Source organism: Notolepis coatsorum, assembly GCF_963971535.1.
Source record: "Notolepis coatsorum genome assembly, chromosome: 14".
Lineage (NCBI taxonomy): Eukaryota > Metazoa > Chordata > Actinopteri > Aulopiformes > Paralepididae > Notolepis > Notolepis coatsorum.
In genome coordinates, this window is record NC_140178.1 from 35,341,087 (window position 1) to 35,351,930 (window position 10,844).

At 45.6% G+C, this 10,844-nt stretch overlaps 1 protein-coding gene across 5 annotated transcripts in view; it reads right to left on the minus strand.

Annotated features, from left to right (window-relative positions):
• The window catches only part of arhgap23a (Rho GTPase activating protein 23a), a 48,154-nt gene extending 38,219 nt beyond the window's left edge, over window positions 1–9,935 (minus strand). For 4 of the 5 annotated variants that reach the window (XM_084329963.1, XM_084329962.1, XM_084329961.1 and 1 more), the window contains exons 1-5: window positions 9,729–9,935; window positions 3,671–3,695; window positions 2,771–2,863; window positions 1,248–1,326; window positions 48–108 (exon numbers count right to left, since the gene is read on the minus strand). In XM_084329963.1, coding sequence (XP_084186089.1) covers window positions 48–108; window positions 1,248–1,326; window positions 2,771–2,863; window positions 3,671–3,695; window positions 9,729–9,851 — 381 coding nt within the window. In that variant the 5' untranslated portion in view covers window positions 9,852–9,935. The remainder of the gene's footprint in view (window positions 1–47; window positions 109–1,247; window positions 1,327–2,770; window positions 2,864–3,670; window positions 3,696–9,728) is intronic. The other variant, XM_084329960.1, reaches the window with a different exon arrangement.
• Window positions 9,936–10,844: the final 909 nt, after the last annotated feature.

Here is a 10,844-nt window from a genome sequence, read left to right on the forward strand (position 1 = left end):
GGGAGAGGGAGAGATAGAGATAGAGAGAGAGAGGTCTCCGTACTCACACTTACCAGCTGCAGAACATCTTCATCTTTTGGCATAATGGAGAGCTCCAACACACTCTCACTGAGAGTCGGGACGAGCGAGGAAGAAGAGAAGGCAGAGGAGAGAGAGAGAGAGAGAGAGAGAGAGAGAGAGAGAGAGAGAGAGAGAGAGAGAGAGAGAGAGAGAGAGAGAGAGAGATTACATGGAGGTCAAGAATAGAACAGACGGGTCGAGAAGCAACACAAGGGACACGTTTCTCCAGTTGATACAGGCACAACACGGGCGCACGTTAGCCTAGCACAGCACAATGAATGGAAGTGGACATGGCCGGTTAGCCTAGGCATTGTCCAACACCTCTCCCGAAGGCTAACCGGCCATGTCCGCTTCCATTCATTGTGCTAAGCTAGGCTAACATGCAGCCAGATAGCTTTCTACTGAACGCACAGAGAGGAAACTGGTATCTATCTCCGTGTCTCTCTCTGGAGAAGACGGTAAGCTAATTTCCCAAAATGTTGGCGTGTTCCTTTAAGATGCACAAGCCTCCTAGGAGACGGCGTGTTGACAGTGGACTCTTCAGAGCTCTGGTGGGTGCATGGTGTGGAGAGCGCTCAAGGCTGTTCTCTTCAGGAACAGGGAGAAGTAACTGCTGTGTATATATTTACAAAGCATACTGTGTAGGACACGTTGGAAACAAATGTATACAGAAAAAACTAAAATAAAGTCATTTATATCTTTAGTATTGAATACATAACGTGTTACAGGAGAAAGACTGGATCCCTGAAGCACTGTTTGAAACTAGAAGCGATCTGATTGGCTGTGCTGCTCCGACCCTCCCACCACCGTTACCTTACAAAGGAGCATCTAAAAACAATGTTGATTCACTTTGTTTCAATGGGTGAGATTATAAGCAATATTCAAGTATTTGTAGTGTAGTTACTGTAGAGGTCATTGATTTTCTTCTCCAAACTAGAGAATATCAGATTGGCCGATTCAGTTTGCAATTTTAAGAGATCCATAAAAACACATTCCCAGAAAGTGTTTCTTTTTAATATATTTCACTTGCTTCTTTCTCTACGTTTAAAAATAAATATATTTTAGAGTCTGGGAAGCAGTTGTTAGTCGTTACCTAACTGTGTGGAAATGTGCTTTACAAATAAAGATGTACTAAGATTTAAAGCTATTTCTTACTATGAGTGACAGAGAGGAGCAGTGGGTCCTACCTGTTCTGGATGAGGGCGATGACCTGCGAATACGTCTTCCCCAAAATACTCTCTCCATTCACCTTCACAAGCCGGTCCCCTGGAGAGCGTGCGCACACACACACACACACACACACACACACACGCACACACACACACACACACACACACACACACACACACACACACATAAATGTATGCACTCAAAACTGCAAGGAATAAAGCATACGTGACAACCTGCACAGGATCAATAGACCCCTTCCCTCCCATCCCCCATGTTGCCCCCTGTGACCCCCCCCCCCCAAACACAGGCCTCCAGGAGAGGAATATCCTAGTGAGCCAAGCCAGGCCAGGTTAAGCCAGACCAGGCCAGACCAGGGGGACCCCAGACACACACTCCCTGCTGGGGGAGCACTGTTTGGTTGAGAAATATGGGGGGGGGGGGGGGGGGGGGGGGTGGTATTTGGAGATCCAAGTTGAAAGGATGTATGTTTTCACACAGGGACTGTGTGTATGGAAACAGATAGTGTGTGTGTGTGGTGTATGTGTGTCTGTGTGTGTGTGTGTGTGTGTCTGTGTGTGTGTGTGTGTGTGTGTGTGTGTGTGTGTGTGTGTGTGTGTGTGTGTGTGTGTGTGTGCGCGTGTGTCTGTCTGTCTGTCTGTCTGTCTGTCTGGTGCATGTGTCTTTCTGTCTGTGTGTGTGTTTATGTGTGCGTCTAAGTCTGTCTGTCTGTCTGTCTGTCTGTCTGTCTGTCTGTCTGTCTGTCTGTCTGTCTGTCTGTCTGTCTGTCTGTCTGTCTGTGACTGTCTGTCTGTCTGTCTGTCTGTCTGTCTGTCTGTCTGTGTTGTTGTGTTGTTAAGGGCTATTCCAGCTATGGCAATGTTTGTGTTTGTGTTGCTTTGCACAGAGCATGTGTTTAGCTTGGCGTGTACAGTTGGGAGTGGAATGCTGCCTCGCTGAGTCAGCAAGACACGACAGGAAAACTTAACCAGTTCCGTCACATTCATACGCACTGGAGTATTTGATTGGTCATGAATCCACATTTCTAATGATGTTACAAGAGAAGCCTTGCATATTAAAATATGTACTGTAAATAACAGACAGACAGACAGATAAATAAATAGATAAGACAGACATAAACACGTATAGATATATAAATACTATATAGATTATCTGTGGCTTCCCCTCCTCCTCGTCTCTTTATTAAGATTTTTTATTTTTTGGCGTTTTTTTATCGCTTTATTGCTACTGGGCAGTCCAGTAGAGAGAGACAGAGGAGGAATGGGAGACAGAGTGGGGGGAAGACATTCGGCAAATAACCACGGGTTCGGGAGTCGAACCCGGGTCGGCCGTGTCACGGCTGAGCGCGCTATGTGGTTCGCCACTGGGGCGCCCCCCTCGTCTCTTTATTAGTCTCTGATATCATCCTGTGTCCTCTCATGTACGATCATGTGACTGATCCCTTCCTCCAGATATTTCCATTGCAAATTAGAATGTTGGTGTTCCTGCTAGCATCACTCAGAACACAACGTCCTCCCCTCACCTGTGCACAGACCAGCCTGGTGGGCGGGACCTCTCTCTCTCACATTCTTGACAAATATGGTGTCCATGGGCTCCAGACGACCTCTCTGGTATCCTGCGTGACAAATGACACACAGCCAATCCCGTGTCAAAAAGATGTACACACATTGTACAAGTTTTTTTTTTAATTATTATTTTGTACTTAAAGTTTTGTAAGCAAAACATATGGCGGTAAATCTACATACAATTATTTTAGACAATCTGCCTTACAGTATGTGGCTGGGAATCCAGCAATCTTACATAATAATATAAAAAAAATAAACATAGATGATGAGTATGGTAATGATATCTGAAAGCAGAAGCTATATGTTTCTTATAAAGCGTTCTGAAGGCAGAACTATAGGTTTCTTAATAATAATAATAATCCTTTTCGGTTTGGGACATAAAAAACACAAATCTGGATTGAACTCAAACAATTTAGCTTTTTGTTATTGTTTGTTGTATTCATTGCATGTTCGAAATAAAGACTTCAAATAAAAAAAATAAAAATAAAAAACATGACTTGTACAACAATAAGTCCTGAATGCCACTGTGGCCACAACCCCAATGTAGTTACACCCTCTATCCCAATTTTAATACAGAGATAAGATTATAAATTGATGACTAGAGTTCAGTGATGATGAAGGTGCAGTGCTGTGTACTGTCCTGCAGGGGGAGCAGTGTGGCTGCAGAGCAGAGCAGACAGGGGGACCACATGGGTGCTAGTCAGTGATGTCATTGTGAGACTGCTCTCTGCTGATGGGGCTGTTGACTACTGTGTGTGCGTGTGTGTGTGCGTGTGCGTGTGCGTGTGCGTGTGCGTGTGCGTGTGCGTGTGCGTGTGTGTGTGTGTGTGTGTGTGTGTATGGGGGGGGGCTCTTACCCTTTCCATTACCGTTCTCCTCGTCCTGCAAAGAGAAAGAAAGAGACACAATCACTACTCATATTCAGGCTGAAGAAACTGTGTTTGTGTGGTGATGATGGAGGTAATAGTGGTGGTGATGTAGGTAATAGTGGTTTAGATGGAGGTAATAGTGGTAGTAGATGGAGGTAATAGTGGTAGTAGATGGAGGTAATAGTGGTAGTAGATGGAGGTAATAGTGGTAGTAGATGAAGGTAATAGTGGTTTAGATGGAGGTAATAGTGGTAGTAGATGGAGGTAATAGTGGTAGTAGATGGAGGTAATAGTGGTAGTAGATGGAGGTAATAATAATAATAATAAACTTTATTTGTATAGCACCTTTCATACAGAAAGTGCTTCACGTAGTAGATGGAGGTAATAGTGGTAGTAGATGGAGGTAATAGTGGTAGTAGATGGAGCCAGGTAATAGTGGTAGTAGATGGAGGTAATAGTGGTAGTAGATGGAGCCAGGTAATAGTGGTAGTAGATGGAGGTAATAGTGGTAGTAGATGGAGGTAATAGTGGTTTAGATGGAGGTAATAGTGGTAGTAGATGGAGCCAGGTAATAGTGGTAGCAGATGGAGGTAATAGTGGTAGTAGATGGAGCCAGGTAATAGTGGTAGTAGATGGAGGTAATAGTGGTAGTAGATGGAGCCAGGTAATAGTGGTAGTAGATGGAGGTAATAGTGGTAGTAGATGGAGCCAGGTAATAGTGGTAGCAGATGGAGGTAATAGTGGTAGTAGATGGAGGTAATAGTGGTAGTAGATGGAGCCAGGTAATAGTGGTAGTAGATGGAGGTAATAGTGGTAGTAGATGGAGGTAATAGTGGTAGTAGATGGAGGTAATAGTGGTAGTAGATGGAGGTAATAGTGGTAGTAGATGGAGGTAATAGTGATAGTAGATGGAGCCAGGTAATAGTGGTAGTAGATGGAGGTAATAGTGGTAGTAGATGGAGGTAATAGTGGTAGTAGATGGAGGTAATAGTGGTAGTAGATGGAGGTAATAGTGGTAGTAGATGGAGCCAGGTAATAGTGGTAGTAGATGGAGGTAATAGTGGTAGTAGATGGAGGTAATAGTGGTAGTCGATGGAGGTAATAGTGGTAGTAGATGGAGGTAATAGTGGTAGTAGATGGAGCCAGGTAATAGTGGTAGTAGATGGAGGTAATAGTGGTAGTAGATGGGTGGGCAAGCAGGGATTCCCGGATTCCTCCCTGGATTCCTGCCCATGTAGGTAGTTCAATGTATCCTTAATGGCATGTTAACCACGCTTTGTCTTCAGGTTTTTACAAGAATCAAGGTTTTACAAGCTGCTTCGCGTGCCACTGACTTCACTGGTATCCTCAGCCAAAAACCTCTGAGACAGACCTGTTTCTCTTCATGAGCTTTTAAATATTGGAGTACAGCTGAACCCTAGAGAAGCTGCCTGTCAGCTTAGACCGCCTGCAGGTACCGTAATAATGAGCGTGGACAGAAGCAAACGCATACAGTCACCTGCAGCAGAGAGATGGAGGTAACAGCTTTAGACACCCCCCCCCCCCCCCCCCCCCCCTACACACACACACACACACCAACACACCAAGCTGAGTGGGCAGTTTGACGTGAGGGGCAGGCTGGGCTGACTGCTGCCTGGCTTTAGGCTGCGCTGAGTCTGCTCATTCCTGGCCCCAGAAACAATGGTGGGGGGTTTAAGGGCAGAGAAAGGAGGGCCGCTGTCCCAGAATAGAGCCAGGAGTTTAGGGATGCTCCCCAGCCCTGACGAGCCCCAGTCTGGCCACATCCAGGCCCAGAGTGGAGACAGTGTGGTGTGGAGAGTTCGGCAGAGGTAAGGCCGGGTTATCCGTGTCAGTGTCATGCACTCAGCTCAGGCCACAGAGAAACCAGGCCAAAATGGTCGCAATTTCGAGCCCTTACAAATTTAGTGACACTTGTTCACCTTTTCCTGAGTCAGTTTACCCCGCTGTGCTAGCGTAAAAGGATTTTCCTGAGGTGCGCGAGAACCACTAGCTGCAGCCTCAGTCTATTGTGATCATCTAAAAAGGATGAAATGGGATAATATTTATACAGTGAAAGCATTCGTTTTCATTTAGGTTTTCCTAGTCAAGGAATCAAATAGTCTGCTATGGCTGCATGCGTGGCGCTAACGTTATTGTTTTAAAATGCGCAACTGTCAGAAAAACATGGCATCGATAAGAGGAATCGATAGTCACGCCACGGAGGCATGCGATTCCAGGAATCGGACAATTAGGAACCGGTTCCCAACCGGTTCTCGATTCCCATCCCTAATCACCCCCCAACAGACAAGGGGTGCTGACTGACACACTTACAAATCTTACTCTCGGTCATACAGACTGTCAAAAAATGATAAATAACACGGCAAACATAGCAACAGAAACTACATGAAGACGAACGGATGCTCCACTGGTGTCCGTGTACCACACGGGTCTCTCGATAGCGAGGGTAAATCTGGGAGAAACTTCATGACACTCCCTTGGGTTGAGGAGGGCACCAACTGTCCTCCACACACGCACGCACACACACACACACACACACGCAGCATGCACGCACGCACACACACACACACACACACACACACACACACCACGTGATCCTCAGGCAACAGAGATGAGGACAGAGCCGGGGCGAGGGGCAGCAGTGGGCCTATTGTATCGTGGCAGGCCTGGTACGGCCAGGCGGCCTATGAGTGGTACCAAGCAAAGACAACAGACCCTATTGAGTCTGTGTCCTAAACTGCAGCTGCCGCTGGGTCGGGGTGAGAGTGGTGGGGCGGGGGAATAATAATAGAGGCCTTGTTTCAACCGGCTGACCCCCCCCCCCCCTCAATATCCCTCAATTTCACATCTGTAGCTGTTTGTCTGCACACCTCAAAGAGCTACATGATCACCCACTGACAGGGAGAGCATGTTCTAGGACTATAGAACAATCTCCACACATTGGGAGATGTTTTCAACAAACGGGGTTTTTGTAGCTATCAAGATATACATACAATTTTTTACCTCACCAGTTCCACATATTATTTTTACGCACAGTTATTGGATTGTTTGAAGGCTCATGGAGTCCCATTAAAGATACCAATTGAGCACCACAGATATCACAAATTCTTCTATGAAAGAGAGACATCGAGAGGCTTCGTATCTGATTTTTATCATCACTTACTAACGTCTTCGTATGGAATCCTCCCCCTAGACTCAGTCTGGAGGAGGGATATACCAGACTTGGAAATAGATTTTGATTGGCAAGAAGTCTGGGCAAACGTTCAAATTGCGTCACGTAACCCGGACCATCAACAAATTAATCTTAATTATATTCATAGGACATACCTGACTCCTATAAGATTGAACAGAATGGGACTTAAACAAGATTCCCTATGTTCCTTATGTACAAATGGAGATGAGGGTACATTTATGCACATGTATTGGGATTGCCCACCGGTTAAGATATTCTGGGAAGAAGTGTCCCAGCAATTAAGTGAGCGAGCAAGAGCATAATGTATGGTATTAGATAGCAAGTATTAGGTATATATCTCGTAAACTACATTTATAATGATTCAAATGGTGATTTCATTGGATGTTTACTGTTAATGCTTGTGTGTCTAATTTGATGTTATGTTTAAAAAATTATAAAAAAAAAATATATATAAAAAAAAAATAACAATCTCCAGTTCATAGAGACCAGATACAAGACATGGGGTATGACACTGAACGGCTATGAGGTCATATTTAAAGAAATTAATAATAATAAAACACAGGTACATTTATTTTGTCCCTGCACAGTAATACACGTTTAGTCAAGTATCCTGTTTTTTTCTTTTTCTTGTTTCTCAGACCTGGCACGGAGAAGTTCATCAGTATTGTCTTCATCTTGTGCCATTTTGCCTCCTTCACTCCATGACTTGTTTTGCTTCCCTCGTTTGGTTCAACTCATGCACCTTGTTTATACTGTTTACTTTTACTCATAATATATATTCCGATAATAATCTTTGTATACATTTTTGTATCAATTGTAACATAATGTATATTATAACTGGTAGGGCAAACAGACCTTCATCTGCACCTTTGTTTATTTGGTACATGGACTGCATTCATCATAACATGCTTTTATCCAAAGCACTTTAAAACGTATTCCTCACTTTCACACACCGATGGCGGAGGCGACCATGCAAGGTGCCAACCTGCTCATCGGGAGCAGTTAGGGATTAAGTGTCTTGCTCAAGGACACTTCGACATGCTGCCGGGAGGAGGTGGAATCGAACCGGGAACCATCCGATTACCAGATGGCCGCTCTACCTTCTGAGCCACTGTCACCCTGGTATTTTCCCTCACATTTCTATATTCAGATTAAATTGTATTGTTTACACAGTTTATTTATCTCATATTTTGATACTCATATTTAAATTTGATTGCCTATATTTATGTCTTTCTTCTATGACCCTGCCCATACCTGTACCTCCCCTCCCCCATGCTGCTATGATGCCAGAATTTCTCCAAGGGGATCAATAAAGGAATATCTTATCTTAACAACACCATCATTGGCTTGGCATGGCGATTCCCTCGTTTGTGATTGGCTGTGCTCGGTTTCTCCCGCTCGATGTGTAAAGTTTGCACGGCTCAACCACACTGGCCCCGGCTCTGCTACGATATGATTGGCTTAATCTCTGAGCTCCGATTAGCTCTGTGTCTTAAAGCCCCAGTGCTGTAGGAAGGCTGTATAGACAGATAGGAAGGCTGTATAGACAGATAGGAAGGCTGTAGACAGATAGGAAGGCTGTAGACAGATAGGAAGGCTGTATAGACAGATAGGAAGGCTGTAGACAGATAGGAAGGCTGTAGACAGATAGGAAGGCTGTATAGACAGATAGGAAGGCTGTATAGACAGATAGGAAGGCTGTATAGACAGATAGGAAGGCTGTAGACAGATAGGAAGGCTGTATAGACAGATAGGAAGGCTGTATAGACAGATAGGAAGGCTGTAGACAGATAGGAAGGCTGTAGACAGATAGGAAGGCTGTATAGACAGATAGGAAGGCTGTATAGACAGATAGGAAGGCTGTATAGACAGATAGGAAGGCTGTAGACAGATAGGAAGGCTGTATAGACAGATAGGAAGGCTGTAGACAGATAGGAAGGCTGTATAGACAGATAGGAAGGCTGTAGACAGATAGGAAGGCTGTATAGACAGATAGGAAGGCTGTATAGACAGATAGGAAGGCTGTATAGACAGATAGGAAGGCTGTATAGACAGATAGGAAGGCTGTATAGACAGATAGGAAGGCTGTAGACAGATAGGAAGGCTGTAGACAGATAGGAAGGCTGTATAGACAGATAGGCTGTATAGACAGATAGGAAGGCTGTAGACAGATAGGAAGGCTGTATAGACAGATAGGAAGGCTGTATAGACAGATAGGAAGGCTGTATAAACAGATAGGAAGGCTGTAGACAGATAGGAAGGCTGTATAGACAGATAGGAAGGCTGTAGACAGATAGGAAGGCTGTATAGACAGATAGGAAGGCTGTAGACAGATAGGAAGGCTGTAGACAGATAGGAAGGCTGTAGACAGATAGGAAGGCTGTATAGACAGATAGGAAGGCTGTATAGACAGATAGGAAGGCTGTAGACAGATAGGAAGGCTGTATAGACAGATAGGAAGGCTGTATAGACAGATAGGAAGGCTGTATAGACAGATAGGAAGGCTGTATAGACAGATAGGAAGGCTGTATAGACAGATAGGAAGGCTGTATAGACAGATAGGAAGGCTGTATAGACAGATAGGAAGGCTGTATAGACAGATAGGAAGGCTGTAGACAGATAGGAAGGCTGTATAGACAGATAGGCTGTATAGCGTTGCCGTCAGGTGAAAGTTTTGGAGTTTTTTGTGTTTTTACACAGATTACAAAACCCAAAATATAGAACTTAAATATGTGGGTGTCAATCAGAAAACAAAGTTGACCCTTATGGGGGTGTAAGCTTTTCACCCGACAGCAGCGGTAGGCAGGCCAGCTTTGGTCTCACTGCTGGTCTCACCTTGAAGCCGGTGTGCAGGGCGGACTCGGGCGGGTAGACGATGAAGTGGCGCAGCGTGAAGCCGAACCCCTGGGAGTTCTTATGGAGGACCAGTGTCCTGGGACCGTGCCAGCCCATGCCCATGCCCAGCCCCTCCCCTCCTGGCCCGGCCGCCAACGCTGGCCGAGGGTTGTCACCGGCTGAGTGAGTGAGACCATCCCTCCGGCCCTTACCCTGAGAGAGAGAGAGAGAGAGAGAGAGAGAGAGAGAGAGAGAGAGAGAGAGAGAGAGAGAGAGAGGAGAGAAATACATGAGCCTTGGGTGATATTATATCAGATGTAATCATATAAGATACATTATACCACAGTGTGTATCTCCATGGAAAACAACAACAGCCAGGTTTATCAGATGTACTGTTTTTATCATTATTCCCATGGCAATCATATTAACCCTTTCACTGCCACACTACCAAATGATTAACCCTTTCACTGCGACAATACAGAAGGTTAACCCGGCTTTCACTGTCAAATGACAAAGGGTTAACCCTTTCACAACCACACTACAGAAGGTTAACCCTTTCACTGCCACACTACAGAAGGTTAACCCTTTCACTACCACACTAACCGTCTGTAGTGTGGTAGTGAAAGGTTCACCTTCTGTAGTGTGGTAGTGAAAGGGTTAACACACTTTCTGGAGTAAAGGCCATTCTATTCTTAGCCTCCAGACAGACAGACAGACAGACAGACAGACGGTGACACAATGAACCCTGGACTGCCGCGCATTTCATTAGCAACTTCCCCACCAATACCTCACTCCTGTCCTGGATGCAGCAACCAGATCTCCCAGCCTCCCCGACACAGCGACCTGCACCAGAACAATAGCCCATAAAAGCACCAGGGGTCTCCCCCCGGTATCAGGAAGGGCCCCCGTCTAGACGGGGCAGAGAGGGTGGGCGCGGGCACCTGGGGGAGGGGGGGGGGGGCGGGGGGGGTGCGGCAACACTCCGGAATGTGGAGGACGGAACTTAACCCAATTACGGGGCGCATGCAACCAATCAGAGTTGACCTTGGTCATCGTGTCACATTGGGCTGGAGCTCAAGGGGCAGGAGGTGCTTCTAGGTTCCGGCTCAGTGAAAG